General features: G+C 39.2%; 2 protein-coding genes and 1 non-coding gene across 3 annotated transcripts; 1 reads left to right on the forward strand and 2 right to left on the reverse strand.

Annotated features, from left to right (window-relative positions):
* Positions 1–230: 230 nt before the first annotated feature.
* exosc5 (exosome component 5) lies at positions 231–4,697 on the reverse strand. The gene is made up of 5 exons (XM_059506305.1): positions 4,521–4,697; positions 4,315–4,430; positions 1,491–1,610; positions 479–622; positions 231–353 (listed from the first exon to the last, which is right to left on the reverse strand). Exons 1-5 carry the CDS (start codon positions 4,624–4,626, stop codon positions 264–266), a joined length of 576 nt encoding a protein of 191 aa, XP_059362288.1. The 5' UTR covers positions 4,627–4,697; the 3' UTR covers positions 231–263.
* A 272-nt stretch (positions 4,698–4,969) lies between these two features.
* Positions 4,970–14,089, forward strand: bckdha (branched chain keto acid dehydrogenase E1 subunit alpha). The gene is made up of 8 exons (XM_059506304.1): positions 4,970–5,126; positions 6,434–6,610; positions 6,705–6,791; positions 6,890–6,998; positions 10,133–10,294; positions 10,593–10,799; positions 10,889–11,030; positions 12,919–14,089. The coding sequence occupies exons 1-8, from the start codon at positions 5,013–5,015 to the stop codon at positions 13,259–13,261; spliced, it is 1,341 nt and encodes a 446-aa protein (XP_059362287.1). The 5' UTR covers positions 4,970–5,012; the 3' UTR covers positions 13,262–14,089.
* On the reverse strand, positions 8,017–8,088 carry trnaw-cca (transfer RNA tryptophan (anticodon CCA)). The gene has a single exon. It is a non-coding gene; the product is annotated as a tRNA-Trp (tRNA).
* Positions 14,090–19,236: the final 5,147 nt, after the last annotated feature.

Consider the following 19,236-nt stretch of genomic DNA (forward strand, 5'->3'; position numbering starts at 1 on the left):
CACAAATGACTTAAGCTGTTAATTTGTTTAATGTGGCTGACACTCCCTCTGAGTTAAAACAAACCAATATCCCTGAGTAATTCATGTACTCAATCAGTACACTGACTGAACTGCTAATGCTGATGCGCCAATGCTGATTATTACTTGCATTTGGCGCTTGGCGAGTGTTAATTTTAGGCACTAAAATTATATAGACCCACACACATATATAGTAAGGAAATTATGCAAACTCAAAGTAAAAATCCCAACAAGGGTGTTTTATTTTATCTTAGAATACCGCCGTTTGACAGATTCCCTATAAAACTGGAAAATTGTTCAGAAGCCTTTTGACTGATTGCGATGCACAGCTGCTGCTGTGTAGGAAGAAAACATTTATGCCATTGCCCTTCAGGTTATGAAACACAAGTTCCTATGTATCATATCCACAAACAGAGCAATGAATCTCACACACAAGAATGAAATGTGCATCCGATCCCACCTCCTGGACTGAAAAAGAACCTTTGGTTGATGACATCAAAACATTATGCTCAACACTATCAATAGCAAATGTTAACAACGCTCGACTTTCCTGAAAAGAAAAAAAAAACGCCATACAGGTGGCATTTAGGCAGCATGACAGCAGCTGAAAGTTAGTAAGGATCCAAACTGTAGGGAGATACAGTGAGAATGCAAGAAAATGGGACAGAAAAAAATAAAAAAATCAACAGTAAAGTGGAAATTTGGGGTATGTTTTTTTTTTTTTATGAAAAAGTTATCTTAATCTCACCAAGGTTGCATTTATTTAACCAAAAATACAGTAAATGCAGTAATATTGTAAATATATTATCATATAAACTATTTTCTATTTTAATACATTTTAAAATGTATTAAACACATGATAGGTAAAAATTGATAGCCTGAATGCACTGTAAGTAGCTTTGGATAAAAGTGTCTGCTAAATGCATACATTTAATTTAATTTAATAAATTTAAAATGTAATTCATTCCTGTGACCGTAAAGCTGAAATTTCAGCAGCCATTACTTCAGTCTTCAGTGTCATTTGATCCTTCAGAAATCATTGTAATATGCTGATTTGCTGCTCAAGAAACATTTCTTATTATTGCCAATGTTGAAAACAGTTGTGTAGTTGAATGTTTTTGTGTAAAGAGGGACACTTCACACATTTTAAAGATTCTTGAATAGACTGTTAAAAAGAATAGCATTTATTTAAAATAAAAAGTATTTACTGTCACTTTTGTCCATCCATGACAAAAAGTATTAATTTCTCTCTCTCTCTCTCTCTCTCTCTCTCTCTCTCTCTATATATATATATATATATATATATATATAAACCTTGCTGAACCCAAAGCTAACTTTGAACAATATAAATGTTGCAATTGTTCAGATTAATATTCTCATCACACTTGCATTTTGACTTTACCAGACGTTTTACATATGCCCTTTTCTTAATTTAAGAGACATTAGACATGTTTTGCTGGTGTTGAGGATACAGAGCCATCATCGTGGACGACCTGCAGGATGACTGTGACAGAGGAGCGAGGATGAAGCGTCAACTGAAGCGCAGCCTCGCACGTCTCGCGCGCGCACTGCTCTCTCGCGCGCTCACGGACTCCTAACGAAACAACAAAATGAAGAGAGTTTGAGTCTGTACGAGACTGACATCTAATGGTGAGAACTGGCAGTGCAGGCCGAAACGAAGAACACTGATAGAAGTCTGGTGACCGGAAGAGTGTATGAATAATGTACCGAAATGAAAATACAATTATTATTATTATTAATATTATTATTAGTATTATTAAACACCTGACATGAATATTAGTAATTAAATTTTTTCTTTACGATTTAATTCACATTTTTAAAACCTGAAATTTTTTTTTTTTAGGTAAACGCGTTGCACACAATGCGAATACAAATACAGGTGCATCTGAATTAATTAGAATATCGTGGAAAAGTTCATTTATTTCAATAATTTAACTCAAATTGTGTTACTTAATAATGAATGAATAAATTCAATGCACATAGACTGAAGTAGTTTAAGTCTTTGGTTCTTTTAAATGTTATTATTTTGGCTCACATTTAACAAAAATCTCAAAAAATTAGAATACTTCATAAGACCAATAAAAAAATGTTTTTAGTGAATTGTTGGCCTTCCAAAAAGTATGTTCATTTATTGTACATGTATTCAATACTTGCTTTAATTACTGCCTCAATTTGGCGTGGTATGGAGGTGATCAGTTTGTGGCACTGCTGAGGTGGTATGCAAGCCCAGGTTTGTTTGACAGTGGACTTCAGCTCATCTGCATTTTTTGGTCTCTTGTTTCTCATTTTCCTCTTGACAATACCCATAGATTCTCTACGGGGTTCGGGTCTGGTGAGTTTGCTGGTCAACACCATGATCATTTAACCAACTTTTGGTGCTTTTGGCAGTGTGGGCAGGTGCCCAATCCTGCTGGAAAATCAAATCAGCATCTTCAAAAAGCTGGTCAGCAGAAGGAAGCATGAAGTGCTCCAAAACTTATTTGGTAAACTGGTGCAGTGACTTTGGTTTTCAAAAAAAACACAATGGAACAAACACCAGCAGATGACATTGCACCCCAAATCATCACAGACTGTGGACACTTAACACTGGACTTCAAGCAACTCTAGGACCTTGGTTTCCAAATGAAATACAAAACTTGCTCTCATCTGAAAACTTTGGACCACTGGGCAACACTCCAGTTCTTCTTCACCTTAGCCCAGGTAAGATGCCTCTGACATTGTCTGTGGTTCAGGAGTGGCTTAACAAGAGGAATACGAGAACTGTAGCCAAATTCCTTGACACGTCTGTGTGTGGTGGCTCTTGATGCATTGACCCCAGCCTCAGTCTATTCCTTGTAAAGTTCACTCAAATTCTTGAATCGATTTTGCTTGACAATCCTCATGAGGCTGCGGTTCTCTCGACTGGTTGTGCGTCTTTTTCTTCCACACTTTTTCCTTCCACTCAACTTTCTGGTAACATGCTTGGAAACAGCACTCTGTGAACAGCCAGCTTCCTAGGCATTGAATGTTTGTGGCTTACCCTCCTTGTGAAGGGTGTCAATGATTGTAGAATAGTAGAAATAGACCATTTTGAAGACTCGGAAAACCTTTGGAGGTGTTTTAAGTTGATTAGCTGATTGGCATGTCACCATATTCTAATTTGTTGAGATAGTGTATTGGTGGGTTTTTGTTAAATGTGTTCCAAAATCATCACAATTAAAAGAACCAAAGAATTAAGCTACTTCAGTCTGTGTGCATTGAATTTATTTAATACACACGAGTTAAGAACCGGTTGCATCAGTTTTCGGATCACCAGCAGTTCTTTCGGACAGTTCGATTCAATAAACCGGTTGAAGAAAACGGTTCACCGGTTCTTTTGCGCTCGACGTAATGGCGTCGTTGGCGATGATTGCAAGCCTTCGGTTTACCTGGGCTCATAACATTAGCACAGAGTCAGTTCAGAATCAATCACCAAAAGAATCAGTTCGGTTCAGACGCTCTGTGTGTCAGTCTGCTTCACGCTGAATCACACATGCGCAGTATCATCAGCTCCTCGGTTCACGAATCGGACACGTCTGACAGAACGGTTCTTGACTCGTGAACGAGTCATTATCTGGCTCGGCTCGGTGTTCATCTTCAATTCTCTTTTCACAGCAGTTCAGTCAGTGTACTGTTTGAGTACATGAATTACTCCCGGATATTGGTTTGTTTTAACTCAGAGGGAGTGTCAGCCACATTAAAAACGTTAACATCTTAAGTCATTTGTGGATTAATGCGTATTGGAGACGCGACCGTTTAAAACGATTCAGTTTGATTTGGTGAACTGGTTCATAAAGATCCGGTTACCTCGAATGATTCATTCGCGAACCGGATATGACAAACTGCTTTGTTTTGAACTGTCTTACAACAGACACGGAAGAGAAGACAATGCTGAATAAAGTCGTAGTTTTTGCTATTTTTGGACCAAAATGTATTTTCGATGCTTCAAAAAATTCTAACTGTACACCCAGCTTCAATGGAGGGACTGAGAGCTCTCGGACTAAATCTAAAATATCTTAAACTGTGTTCCAAAAATAAATGGAGGTCTTATGGGTTTGGAACAACATGAGGGTAAGTTATTAATGACATCATTTTGCAAATTGGGCGAACTAACCCTTTAAATGTAAATTTAAAAAGCTGTATTAAACGTTTATAGTTTTTATAATTGTAAAGGCATTTTCGTTTTTGACCCATGTCATTAATTATGAATATGCACACCATAGGCTGCAAATTAATAAAATAATAAAAATAAAACCTTCCTGGAAGCCCCATTTTTGGCTGGATAAGAACCTCTACAGTAGCTCGATTATATATTTCCTTGCTGACTTTCACTTCAGCTGGTCCGTAAACTCCTGCCAGGATACTAGTATCACCTGATGATAAATGTACAAATTCAGAACAATACAGATTTACAAACACAATTTACAAAGTTTACAAAGACAATTACAAACTAATACAAATACCTTGAACAAATGTGGAAGACCCGTCAGGTTTGGATAACAAACTCTGCTCATTTCCATATTCTCTTACATTCGAACAACTTCGATCTAACTCCATCATGATCATCATGCGCACACACACAATCCTCTCGTCGCGCTCATTTATTCCTCATTGTTTTGAACGCACCATTATGACAACATTATACGTTCGCCCTCTAGTGGTAAACTTTCGCAACGACCACGTTGCCAGAAACCCTTGACCGGTATAATTAAAATATATCTGCAACTAAATTGTAGTTATACAGAGGAATTTATATTTAATAAATTTAATATGCAATTAAAATGAGACATTTCCCAGACACAAACGTAAAAATGGGCTGAATGTTTGTGTTGGTTGTATGCTATTGTCCAGCAGGGGGCGCACAGCGTGGGGTTTCACCATAGACAGTAAAAGAAAGGGCTTCACAGGCGTCATCAGAGCCAGGAACAGATGCAAGACACGCACTTGACGTAAAGATGGCGGCTGCTAGAGGTTTAACGAAATTATACGGGATCGGGCTTCACGCAATTCGTCAAAATACTACGTTAAAAGCAACAACGTTTCTCCAACAAAGAGCATTCCGCCTTAATGTAAGTTTGACCTGTATGACATTTGCAAGTTCTCCGCGAACGGACTTCTGTGATTAGCAAAAAGCTGCGCGAACCTCAAAACATTGGTGTAACGTTCATTTGGACTGTATGAAATAGATACCAATAGTAAACCACCTTGATGAAAATCACGATGTTAGTCTTAAAATAATGTTAAATCCGTGAGTGTTTCTAATGCTTATTTATAGGCATTCCTCATCTGACCTAGAATCAGTTCACAATTGCGTTCGATTTGTCTAATTATGTGATCTAACCATCTGGTAATTGTTTTAATCTAACAACTATCACAACTATTGATCAGATCTCTGTGTATTATTATGGGTAATGGACTGTTCAACCTTCACAAGGCTGTTGTTGTACACTGAGAGCCGATTGGCTGGTTCTGTGGGGTGTGTATGAGGGAAAACTCAATGCTTAACCCTGCAGCCTAGTGCCATTGAAATATATTCACTTTTTATCTTCCCAGCATGAGATAATCTTGCAAAAATATGTGCGAGTGTATTCGCTGGGATCCTAAATCTACCAGCTGATATAAAGATGTGCATAAATACGCAAACCATGCTACTAACAAGTTCTAAGGCACTTGTATTTTAAAGGCTTTTTTTAATATGCATGCTTTGCAGTTTTTCTCAGTATTCAGTCTTACATTGTATTTAGCCTTATTTATTTTAGTGCCTCTTTTTAAAGTATCTATATTTTCTCTCCTTGCTTTTTGTTTATATTTCTGCATCAAAATCACAAGATGACCCCTATTACATTTAAACCAAAACAAAGACAAAATAAAAAATCTCATCACTAGATAGTAAAACTAGCTGGTCAGGAATTGGCTATTAAAAGTCTAGTGTAAAGTTTCTCTGTGTGTGTGTGTAACTGTTTTTTTTAAATAATACAGTTATTATTTATAAAATTATTAATTTTTATAGTTTTAGTTTTAAAAAAGTTTTTATAATTTAGTTTTGTCATTTTTATATTATTATTTGTTTAATGTCTAAATAGTTTTGAATTAATATACTTTAATTTAAGTACAAATTCAAATAAGAAACGTGGCCTTGTCAGCTAGCTGAAATTAAATTTGAAGTTTACTTTATGTTTTTATTTTATTTCATTATTATTTCAAGTAACGAATATGTTTTTCTATGATGTTAATTTCAATTGATTAATAACCTTGGTTTATGAGGGAATTATTGAGCAGTTTTTGGTCTGAATGGTAAAGTACGTGATCAGATCTCATGAACTGCTTCTCCGCTGCTTGTGTATGTCACTCCCTGATCCTCTGTCTCTGTCTTCAGGGAGCTCTTCGCCAGCAGCCGTTTGACTCTTCAGCGGAGAAGCCGCAGTTTCCCGGGGCCTCGGCAGAGTTTATTGATCACCTGGAATTTATCCAGCCCAATGTGATCTCAGGAATCCCTGTGTATAGGGTGATGGACAGACAGGGCCAGATCATCAATCCGTCTGAGGATCCTAAGGTGTGGAGTCTAAGATAATGTGTGGAGCTGGTAGCAGGTTACTAAATAGCATCTGCAATTTTAGCATTTAGACAGTGTTTCTTGTCTGTTTCAGCTTCCAAAAGAGATGGTTTTGAATTTCTATCAGAAGATGACATTACTCAACACAATGGATCGGATTCTTTACGAGTCTCAGAGGCAGGTGAGAGGTGCAGTGGATATCAGTGTGGTGTTTATTCAAATATAAAATTAATAAAAAGAGTTTATTATGCTTAAGTTTGGTATGCTTTTGTGTTCAAGGGCCGTATATCTTTTTACATGACCAATTATGGTGAGGAAGGCACACACATTGGAAGCGCTGCGGCTCTTGAACCTACTGATTTGGTCTTCGGCCAATACCGAGAAGCTGGTGAGCATGTTTACAAGCTGGAGTCACAATAGTGGCTCTCCCAGTTTTGTTATTATAAGTGTGCACACACACACTGGACACGTTAGCCTTGTTACTTGCTCAGGCACGATTGACCTCCCTCTCACTCGCACTGCACTTTAACATTCCAGGCCTGAGCACACTTACGATGCAGCAGTTTTGAAGAAAATGGGGAAAAGAAGCACTCTTGATCAGCACAATGTAGTCCATTGTTATGTTAACTTTGTAGGGAGCTTTCACATCTCTAGTTTGGTTCATTTGGTCCGAACCAAGGGCAAACAATTATACATTGTAGCATTTTTCAGCTTTTTGGTTCCTTTTCACACCACACTGATTGCTTTGGTCCGAACCAGTTGAAACGAACCAAAATGCAGTCACATGACAACATCCACATCACTCATTGGCCATGATGTATTTCCTAAACTGCTTTCCGATTGGTCAGAATTTATGTGTGGGAATATTCCAACATAAGAGGAAAAGCCAGCAAACAACACGGAGACAACACAACTATGGAGAGACGACTGCGCGGGCTGGTTTTGTCCCTGGCCATAATCTATAAGATTGTTTGTACACAATATGCAAACAATACATTTCTATAATGAAGTGCAGATGCGGCTTGAAAACAAGTGAGTGAAGTGAGTGAAAGTGAGTGAGTGAACGTGACATTCAGCCAAGTATGGTGACCCATACTCAGAATTTGTGCTCTGCATTTAACCCATCCGAAATGCACACACACAGAGCAGTGAACACACACACACACTGTGAGCACACACCTGGAGCAGTGGGCAGCCATTTATGCTGCGGCGCCCGGGGAGCAGTTGGGGGTTCGATGCCTTGCTCAAGGGCACCTAAGTCGTGGTATTGAAGGTGGAGAGGGAACTGTACATGCACTCCCCCCACCCACAATTCCTGCCAGCCCGGGACTCGAACTCACAACCTTTCGATTGGGAGTCCGACTCTCTAACCATTAGGCCACGACTTCCCCCAAGAGGAGATGGCTTGACCCCGACATGATTTGAACACGCAACCTTCTGATCTGGAGTCAGACACGCTACCATTGCGCCACGAGGTCTTCAGCAATCAGTCTAGTGCACTGCAAATGGCACGCTCGTAACTTCAAGCGGAGGCATGCATTAATTCTTCTTAACTCTGACATGCTCATGGTCATCTGACCAAATTTCTATGAGGATCTGCACCTCCTCACTACTCCAAGTTTGTCCATGAGCTGCAATGCTAAAGTGTAAACTGTCAACAAACACTTCCTCATCCCATAATGCACAGTGCAGCTGACTACGGCAGCTGGTTTAGTCCAAAAATGATCAGTACTTTTTGCAATTGGGTCTGTTCGAGGTCGGATCACGTTCTGAACACAAACGGACCGCTCCAGAGTTCGTTTGAAAGCATACCGAGACCACCTCTTCAAGCAGGTCTCAGTACGCTTGTTTGGTCCACCTTTGGTGCGCACTCCAGTGCGATTGCTGCTTTCACACCTGCCCAAACGAACCACACCAAAGGAGGAAATGAACTCTGGTACGATTCAACCGAACTAAATGAGGCAGTGTGAAAGATTATTTTGAGTCGTTTAGGGAGTAAACACACACGGTCGTCTCGTGTGTAATATGCTGCTCAGGGGTGGGAGATGTACCGGTAGACACAATTAACAGGTAGAAATGTGTTAACCTGTAGAGATTTTCAACTATTATTTCTGTCGTGGTTACACGCTCTTGTGACATTGCTGTGCTACATGTTCACGAAAACCTATCGTTTGCATACGGTTTTAAGCATTGCATTTTAAAAAAAGTGATTGCTAGCTTGTTTTGTTTAAAAAAAATAAAAAATTAAAGGGATAGTTCACCCAAAAATGAAAATTCTATCATCGTTTACTCACCCTCAAGTTGTTCCAAACCTGTATTAGTTTCTTTGTTCTGCTGAACACAAAGGAAGATATTTGGAAGAATGTTTGTAACCAAACAGATCTCGGTCCCCATTGACTACCATAGTATATATTTTTCCTACTATGGAAGTCAATGGGGACCAAGATCTGTTTGATTCTGTCATTCTTCCAAATATCTTCCTTTGTGTTCAGCAGAACAAAGAAACTAATACAGGTTTGGAACAACTTGAGGGTGAGTAAACGATGATAGAATTTTCATTTTTGGGCTTTTCTAATATTTTAGCTTTTTAATATTTTAAAAAGATCAAATAAGCTAATAAAAATTAGCTTTTCTAATATTTTTGTACTATATCTACCTGTTTTCTTTTTATTTATCATACAATTAAATCATTGTTCTTTTGTTGATTTTGATTGCTTCCATTGTTCTCATTTGTTGCTTTGGATAAAAGCGTCTGCTAAATGACTAAATCACTAAATAAGTAATGTAAGCCATTGAAATGCAATCAGTAGCAAAAGAGAACTTCCGATAGAAAACTCGAAGATAATGTTTTTGCTGCTTTCTAGGCCTTGAAAGGTTTAAAATACAAACACTTGAATGTGTCAAAATGCACACAAGTGTCCTCGTAAACACAGTAATTTAGGTCCTCAGAGAAAGAAGATATATGTGTAACAGTATATTGTTCTCAGGCAGCTCTTAAAGTGACAGCAGTCTGTCATTCATGTTAATCAGGAACAACAGATTTTCTGTCTAATCACCAAAAGACTGCTCTTGACTTAATGTGAAAAATATGCAGTTCTTATTTAATTGCTGACTGTTTACCTGTTTGTCTTCAGTAAGCTTGAGGTTTTTTTTTTGTTTTTTTTCAATTTTTTTTTTGTTTTTTTTTTAATGTTTTTTTTTATGAAACTGTTGACAAGAATTGTGAAATATCCATGGAATTAATTTATTTTTGATATCATAGAGACCTTATTTAAAGCAAAAATCATTATAACAAAATGACTCGTATCGGGACATAAGATTTAAGAAAAAGATTGCAGTTTAAATTACAATGCATTGATGTTTGATTAAATAATTTTTATTTATTGATATTTGACAAAAAAAAAATATTTATAGTATACATTATATTTATGCATTTATAAATGTTCATATATTTTATACATTTATAAATGTATTTATTAATATTTGATCAAATATAAAGGTATATTTTCTGAATTTTTATAGGTGTATTGATGTACAGAGGCTTCCCTTTGGATCTGTTTATGGCGCAATGCTATGCCAACGCTGATGACCTTGGCAAGGGTAGACAAATGCCAGTTCACTACGGCTCCAAAGACCTCAATTTTGTAACCATCTCCTCACCACTTGCCACTCAGATCCCCCAAGGTGAGAAGTGAGCATGTCTATTACACAGAACAGTCATCATGAATATTTTACACTTACCGTTCAAAAGTTTGTGGTCTATTTGTGTGTGTGTGTTTTTGAAGAAAGTCTTAATGCTCACCAAGACTCCATTTATTTGATCTAAAACCCAGTTAAATGTTAAAAAGAACAGCATTTGTTTTATATAGATGTGTCACTTTTTGATTCATTTAATATATCTGTGCTGAATAAAAATATTAATTTCTTTGTGTAAGAAAAGAAGTAAAAACAGAATGACTTTGATCTGTCACACCTGCTGTAGCGGCCGGGGCAGCGTACGCAGTGAAGAGGGAGAACTCAAACCGTGTGGTCATCTGTTATTTCGGAGAGGGGGCCGCCAGTGAGGGAGACGCACATGCTGGATTTAATTTTTCTGCCACCCTCGAGTGTCCTCTCATATTCTTCTGCCGCAACAACGGTTATGCTATCTCCACACCGACCAATGAGCAGTACAGAGGAGATGGTATTGGTAAGTATGTGTGTCCATCACAGACTCCAATGTGAGTCTCTGTGTTTCCTTTATCTTATGCTTTTTTTCCCTTCCTTTTTTGTGCACAGCTGCTCGAGGTCCAGGATATGGACTGATGTCGATACGTGTAGATGGAAATGATGTTTTCGCAGTGTACAATGCCACGAAGGAGGCTCGACGCAGAGCGGTGGCTGAAAACCAGCCCTTCCTCATTGAAGCCATGACCTACAGGTAAACCATATGAATTAAACTATGAAGTACAACATCCACAGCATTCTGTTACCTATAAACAGCATATGTGGCACAGTGCAGACCTGGAGGAGACCACAGGGGTGCCATTTGGGGTATGGTCTATTTTAACTGTGTAGGGTGGCAAACTCAGCAGAAAACGCTATGAGATGCACTGTAAACCTATTTATCAACAATATTTTGCAGTGTAGGCTTTTATGAAACATGGGGGAGAGCTTGCTTATTGCTTGAAATTGGCTATTGCTTAGGTTTGATGCAAGTTTCTCTCACTGAAACGGCATTTTCTTTGCAGTGGATTGTTTTGAATCCAGGCAGTTTAAGCAGTTTATAGTTTTCTCTTTAAGGTTTGGATTCTGTTTGTCCATTTGATTGTAAATTTGATCCTCCTATTTATGTTATTACTGCTGTATTAATATTTGGCCATTGTTTAAGGATATATTATATAAGGAACTAACCAAGACATAATTTCAACAATCAGTCAGAAATCATTCTAATATGCTGATTTGGGGCTTAAGAACAATTCAAAATAGTTGCGTTGCTAAATGGTTTTGTTGAAACCCGTGTTATATTTTTTCAGTATTTTTTGAAGAATAGATAGTTAAATAGCAGTCATTTGAAGTATAAATATTTTGGAACAATATAAATGTCTTTACTGTCACTTTTGATCAATTTAAGCAATCCTTGCTGAATGAAAGTATTGTCTTAATTTTTCTTAATTATCAAACGGTTACTAGCAAGAAGTATTGAGCCAAAATGAACAAGACAGAAAGGTAAGGTATAATGTACAGTTGTACTGCATAATACACATATTTTTACCACATGAATAATTATGGGAATATTACATTTTCATTGTTTATCGCTCACCTTTTATTTTTAGAACCCATTGTTGTACTCAGACACAACAGTCCTTGAAATATTGTTACTGACCAATAAGTATATGTGTTTTTGTGACTGACCTATATATACACACACATACAGTTGTGCTTATAAGTTTACATACCCCTTGCAGAATATGCCCCTATGATAATAGTTTTAGCAAAATAAGAGAGTTTTTGTACTATCCTGAATAAGCTTTTTCACATATCATATGTTTGTGTATACTCCACAAGAAAAATTAATAACGGAATTTATAAAAAATGACCTTGTTCAGAAGTTTACTTATCCTTGAATCTTAATACTGTGTGTGTTGTTTTATTTCAGTGTGTGTGTGTGTGTGTGTGTGTGTTGTTTTATTTCAGTGTGTGTGTGTGTGTGTGTTGTTTTATTTCAGACTCAAAGGTCCAACACAGTAGTTGATTTATATCTGCCATCATGTTTTTCCAACCAGGCAGGAAACATCAAGTCTGTTAAGAGTCACAGTCAGTAGTTCATCCAGATAATGAAATACAAAGTGGGGAATGTTTTCACTGACCTTGTTTAGTAATTTTTCAGGCAACATTGACTGCGTCGTTTGTGGTCCTTTACGTGCTACAAAGCATCGACGTGAGGAACTAGTGCAGAGATCAAAGTCAGCTTTTTTTTAGTTTCAACTTAGTTCAAGTTTAAACACCCATCTTGCGCAATGATTAGAATATTGAATAAAAAGTAGATTGAGAAAAATGAAAAATAAAAGCTAATTCAATTAGAGATCTTATTTTTTGACAAGTTGTTATTATGATTTGCTGAAGACAGAACTCTAAAACTGATTTTCGCTCATTTCATGCACATCTTTACCCTAAAGTGTAAAACATGAGATGTTCTGTTAGCCAGAGTGGTGGTTTCTGCTAGCTTCACCTTTCAGCCAAACATTTACAGAACATCGACTAACATTTCCCTGCACCCACTAGTGTTTTGAAACCAACATAGCCTTCATTTCCTCTTCCCACTCCAGGATTGGTCATCACAGCACTAGTGACGACAGCTCTGCATATCGCTCCGTCGACGAGGTGAACTACTGGGACAAGCAGGACCACCCCATCTCTCGCCTGCGACACTACATGACCGCCCGAGGCTGGTGGGCCGAGGACGAGGAGCGGGCCTGGAGGAAGCAGTCACGAAAACTCGTCATGGAGGCTTTCGAAAAAGCAGAGAAACGTCTGAAACCCAACCCCGAGCTGCTGTTCACTGACGTCTACGATGAGATGATTCCTCCTTTAGTCAAGCAGAGAGACGCCATGTGGCGGCACGTCCAGCAGTATAAAGAGCATTACCCACTTGATCTCTATGAGAAATAATCCATGAGCCGTGGACACAACTGGGAAGTTCCTTGCACATGTCAGTTTGTTTGAATCATTTTTCTTTGCCGTTTCTCCATTTTTATTGTGTTAGAACGCACAAATAGTGAAAGATGTGTTGTTATCCTCCATGTTTGCCACTAGAAGCATCCGTGCTGTCATTTCGTGCCTTGAAAATGATGTAAAAGAAGGAGTTGTGGAAATCAGTTGAAGGTCTTCTATTCTGGTCTAATGTAGCAAATGTTCTCATTGTTCTAAGAGCCCATAAATCCTGAATCATTACATTAGCATTGTGCTATCAATCCATTCACTGGAATTTCTTTATTTAAAGCATGAAAATCTTGAGTGATTCACCTGATTTTATTTTTCTTGGTAATCTATGAAGAACATTAAGTGTTCTTCATTCAGTATCTTTAGAATATGGGTTTTCAAGTCACTGTAAATGTTTAGCATTGGTTTCTCATTTCTCCACAAACAACGCTAATACTCATACAGGTGATGAGATTGTGATGCTGTCATTTGTGTGTTTTATTACCCTCAGACTTTCCACTCCAAACGAAGCTATTAATAAGTATATATACAACATACTGTTACTGTAATAATAAATGGTTTGTGTCCTGTTAATTTCCCCTCACAGATGATATTGTTAGTAATGACATTCTGTTAGCTGTGATTTTCTGATAGGTAATAATGAACTGAACAAACTTTCTGTGTGAGACTGACTCAACTGTTAGATGACATGATTGTTGTGTTTGAGATTTCTTTCGGATTAGCTTTAGGGGTTTGCAAATTGTATTTTAAACAATAAAAGATGCTCACAAAATGTAATCACTGATATAGTGACATGCTTACTGAACGTAGACCATAATAAAATGTTGTATAGTCTTGAGGCCTGTTTTATGGAGATCGCAGTGGGTTTCAGTACGTAATAACTGCTGGCGACTGAAGCGATATGCAGACTAATAATGTAGGTCAGTGAAAAGTGATTTTTTTAATGAATATTTCTGACTCGTTTTAAAGATTAAGCAGCATAATAATTATCTTTTTCTTTGAACACCTAATCAGCATATTCGTATGATTTCTAAAGGAATATGTGACCAGTGTTGCGTTACCTAAAAACTAACTTTTTATGGAAAGTAATTCGTTACATTACTTTTGCGATACTCTTTAGATCTGGGAAGAGCTTGCGTGGGTTGTTTTTAATATAAAAAAAAGTTATTTTACAAACCTAAAGTCCTTTCACACTAAAGGTGAAAAAAATGGCCGAAGGAAATGTAAAATCATGTCTGTACAGTAGAGGGCGCCAGGCGAACGCAAACAAACCGCATGAAGACTATGACGCAGGATAAAGTTCAACACTTCAGCAATAACGACAATCAAACAAATGTGTCATTTTTGCTTAGTATGGTTGAACTGAATCAACGAATCGCTGAATCACTCAAGTAATCACTGACCTTTTGAAGGGGTCAGATACATTTCATCGTCTTCTAACAGTGAAGCTAATGTAACCCTAAAATTGTATATGAAAGATAACAAATATCATCTCTATTTAATGTAAATGTTTGAAAATTTAGCTGAATCGGGTCATATCCTCGCACACTGTCATGTGGTGTTGTGTGATGCAACAGATCTTGTGAATATTTTCATGGGCCATCACATTTTCTGTGGTGTTCAGAAGCATGTAGTTTCAGTGGCTCTTTCAAATATATTATGTATCAAATATATATGTTTTCTTCTAGCAATAACATATTAAAATTCCACTCATGTCACATGTTCCCCCACTTATGGCGATTGTATTGCTACTGGTTTTGTTTAAAACAGCCCCTAAAGGGACATGATGATGTTTTCTTTTTGTCTGTTTATTTATTTATTTTTTTTGCATTTCCTGGGGGAACACATTAGTTTTGTTAGATAATGCATATTTTTCTTTTTCTGTGGTTTTAGTTACTATTAACTACTATTAATATTTCACAAGTGAACGCTCGAAATACATTATTAAGGTAGTACTTTACAATCATTAACACATTAATACACTTTAATACATTAATCAACATTACCTAATCAAACCTTATTGTAAAGTGTTACAATAATTTCTTAATAAATTATATATAAGTTCACAAAAACGCTGTTAAATTAAACAGAAAAGCAAGCTGGTGTGCATAATTTGGCGTGGCAGCCAATACAAATGATAACCATCTTCCTACCTAAATCCGGCGTTTGGAAGAGATCGGTTGCAGTGCTTCTGAAATGATTATCTTCTATATAGTGTAGTTTTTAGCTTTCTCTGTGTCGTGGGTGGCCGCTTGTCATGCATGAAGAATAAAATATTTATTTAAATTCTGTATATATCATCGTATACAGCATGGAAAGAGTGCTACCTTTACATTTATTAAAAACTGTCAGTCATTCATCACGATCTGACAAAGTAAAAAAAATACAATGACCTTGACTACACAATGAAACATTTTAATAAGGGTTAAGGGGTATAAGGGTTCCCTTTCATAGTGGGGACACCACAGTATGGGAAAACCCTTTGGTATGAAGAATGTCTGAAGCCTTGTACCATACCGCCAATCATATTGGCCAAATAGCGATTGGCGCCGCCTTACATATGCGTAAGCATAGTATACCTGCATGCCGCGCTATTTCGCTCAGATTTAATTTCCTCCAGGAAAGCAAATTTTCTGTGACCAATGAAAAGCATCTCATGTTCTCAGCAACAATTATATGAGCAGTGTTCAACTCCACTTTGCGGACGCGATGAGTCAACGAAAGGTAAGGAGCCATGTAAGAGTTTTATCACAGGGGGAACACTCATGAGAGGTACGCTTAGCAGCCTCTCTAAATGTTCTCACTGTGATAGCCTGTGGCTAAGTTCTGCGCTCGTGAGTAGAAATTTTCTCTAGGTTGCCCTCGTGTCCAACCCCCGCCGTAATGCTTCTGCAATTGCCGAGGCGCCGCACGGGGTGGTGGCTTCGGGCAATGTGTGCGGCCTGGACTATGAGGACAGTGCTGCACTGGAGTTTTTTCCACTTCGCTCGCTCTCCCCCCACTCGAGTGCGATAAATCAGCAAAATTGCTTTTAACAAACAATGTTTTGCCCTCCGCGGCTTTGGACTCAGAGGATGTCCTGGCCGACACATGCGGTTCTCTCCCTCTGAGCGGACAGGAGAAATGCACCTCCCCTTCCTACAGTGAGCTTGGATTGGGAAGTGGACGCGGCCCAGGCCCAATCCCTATCCCTATCTAAGCTTGACGACTGTTTTTTAACTAGTCGTGCTTCTGCCCAGCCCCGTAAGTCGCAGCCCTTCTTCCTGGTCCTCCACCAAGAGGTTTTGAGGTCCTGAGACATCACTAACGCCGCAGATTTTGCCTCTACTGCTGACATGGTGGGCCGCAGTTATACAACGATGTCGCCAGTGGACGACACTCTTGCCGAATATCTTGCGCTGAACTCTGCTTTGGCCTGGAAGTCTGCCCCCTCCTTCCTTCGAAGGCATTTCGGGTCACGTCTAATCTCGTCAGGAAATCTCGTCTACCACTCCGAGTGCTCCCTCAGACACTCTGCGCACTTCAGCCCTTCAAAGTTCGCGCAACGGCCCAAGGGTTTGGCAAAGACAGCCCGTTTTATGACGGCCCACAAAGCTGCCGCTTTCTTGCTAGCAGCGGGGCCCGATGTGCATCCTGTTGGAATAAATCCTGCTGTAAACACGCTTCAGGATTATATACAATGAAACACAGCTACCTTGACAAATGCATTTCCTGTATTTACGGACACCCCAAGCTTTCCATGCTCGGACATTCTAATGCATGTGGAGACACCACAGCCGCAGGCAGTGGTCTTAAGACCATTAAAGCTTTTTCGGGCTGCATGGGAAGGCTTGCCCTACATTCCGCAATGGGTGTTACGCACAGTTTTTTACGGGTACCCCATTCAGTTTCGAAAAGGGCCGCCTCCTCACCGTGGTATTCTTCCCACGATAGTGAGTTTAGAAGAAACCGCAGTGCTGCGACAAGAGATGTCATCTCTACTGAGAAAAGGGGCTATAGAAGAAGTACACTCCTCTCAGATGGAGTCATGTTTTTACAGCCAATATTTTGTTGTGCAAAAAAAAAACACATGGCGTTTACGACTGATATTGGATTTACGAGCAAATTCAGTATGTTGATGGTAAAATCTATTCTGTCTCAGATTCAACCAAACGATTCGTTTGTCATGATCGATCTGAACGATGCATACTTTCATATTCAGATCATCAAGAGACACAGGAAGTTCCTCAGATTCGCTTTAGAGGGCAAAGCTTATCAATTCCATGTTCTTCCCTTCAGTTTAGCCCTGGCTCCATGGACTTTCACGAAATGCATGGACGCAGTTCAGGCCCCATTGCGGCTCCAGGTCATCCGTGTGCTAAATTACCTAGATGATTGGCTGGTATTAGCACAATCACAGACTCAAGCATGCTCTCATCGAGATCTCGTGCTGAATCATCCTAGCAGCCTTGGTTTACGCATTAAAGAACACACACTAAGCTCTGTGTATTTTCTTAAATCCACGGAATTGGTAAGTGTGCACGCTAGCACTTTGCGCACTTTCTAAAGTCCGCGTAAGTGGTAAGTGTGCACAAGATTCTGCGCACTTTCTGAAATCGTGTATGTTAAGGGTTATGCGCTCAGCTTCATTTTCCTTTTCTTCAAGTTGGTCTCTAAAGATTCTCTAAAGAGTTTTTTAATCCCCTCCAAGTGGATAACCTTTTTTGGGATAGATCTGGACTCTCACACGATGAGGACACGATTGTCTCCCACACGCATTCAGTCTTTCATGTCATGCCCTCGCCATTTCAGAGCAGGCCTCACAGTGACAGTGAGTTTGTGCCTCAGACTCAGTGCCAACATCCCCTGTAATCCGTTTAGGTTTACTTCACATACGTCCATTTCAGTGGCGGATGAAAAGCCAAAGGATTTCATCCCGTTGTTATCCACATCAAACGATTTCGGTGACACAGAGATGTGTTCAGACGATAAAGACTTGGATGTCGGCCAAATTTCTTCGATAAACAGTTCGATTAGGGGTCTGTTCTTGCCACAAGACTGTCACGACAGACGTGTCATTGACAGGTTGGGGCTGTTTGTCAAGGATGCCCACAGGGCTTGGACAGAGGCACAGCGAGGTTTGCACATAAACAGATTGGAGCTGCTTCCGGTCTTCTAGCTCTCCGATATTTTTCAAGACTGCTGAATGGCCCTCATGTGTTAGTCAGGATGGACAACACAGTGGTTGTGTTGTATTTGAATCACCAAGGAGGATTAGGTTACACCCCCAAACGGTGACCTATATATGGCGAGTGTTTGGAGAGGCGGAAGTGGACTGATCGGTGTCGAGCCCAACTGTGCATTGCCCGCTATGTTGCTCCCTATCCCCCCATCGCCCCTGGGACTGGACGCTCTAGCCACAAATGGCCCAGAACCACTTTGTATGCTTTTTCCTCCAATTCGGCTAATTCCAGCGGTGTTTTTCAGAATACGGTTTGACAGAGTGGAACAACTATTGTTGATAGCTCTGTGGTGGCCCACTCAGCCATGGTTTGCGGAACTGTTCAGTCTGTTCAGTCTCCGTGGGAGATTCCCCTCAGACAGGACTTGCTGTCGCAAGCACGGGGAATGATCTGGCACCCAAGGCTAGATCTATGGAAGCTGTGGGCTTGGTCTTTGAGTGTAGTGAGTTAATATTTCCCGGTCTTTCAGTAGAGGCCACCAAGACTATGATTAATTCTAAGGCAGTTTCTACGAGATGTTTATATGCCTTCAAATGAAAACTGTTTACTACCTGGTGTAGATTTCGTAATATGGATCCAGCTTACTGCCCTGTCGCTTCAGTACTGGAGTTTCTTCAAGACCATTTTTCAAAGAGAGTAACACCAGCCACTCTTAAAGTGTACGTGGCAGCCATATCAGCTAACCACGTGTACGTAGATGGC

The sequence above is a fragment of the Carassius carassius genome, chromosome 23 (assembly GCF_963082965.1).
Source record: "Carassius carassius chromosome 23, fCarCar2.1, whole genome shotgun sequence".
NCBI classification, from domain to species: Eukaryota; Metazoa; Chordata; class Actinopteri; order Cypriniformes; family Cyprinidae; genus Carassius; species Carassius carassius.

What these genes read in the sequence shown, in the direction of transcription:
- bckdha (XM_059506304.1), top strand. Translation starts at nt 5,013, where the DNA reads ATGGCGGCTGCTAGAGGTTTAACGAAATTATACGGGATCGGGCTTCAC. An exon ending in TTTACGAGTCTCAGAGGCAG is followed by an intron (nt 6,792 to 6,889) that starts GTGAGAGGTGCA and finishes TTTGTGTTCAAG; the next exon opens with GGCCGTATATCTTTTTACAT. An exon ending in TGCCACTCAGATCCCCCAAG is followed by an intron (nt 10,295 to 10,592) that starts GTGAGAAGTGAG and finishes CACCTGCTGTAG; the next exon opens with CGGCCGGGGCAGCGTACGCA.
- exosc5 (XM_059506305.1), bottom strand. Translation starts at nt 4,626, where the DNA reads ATGATGATCATGATGGAGTTAGATCGAAGTTGTTCGAATGTAAGAGAA. An exon ending in GTCTTCCACATTTGTTCAAG is followed by an intron (nt 4,431 to 4,520) that starts GTATTTGTATTA and finishes ATTTATCATCAG; the next exon opens with GTGATACTAGTATCCTGGCA. An exon ending in TCGTCCACGATGATGGCTCT is followed by an intron (nt 623 to 1,490) that starts GTATCCTCAACA and finishes ACTAACTTTCAG; the next exon opens with CTGCTGTCATGCTGCCTAAA.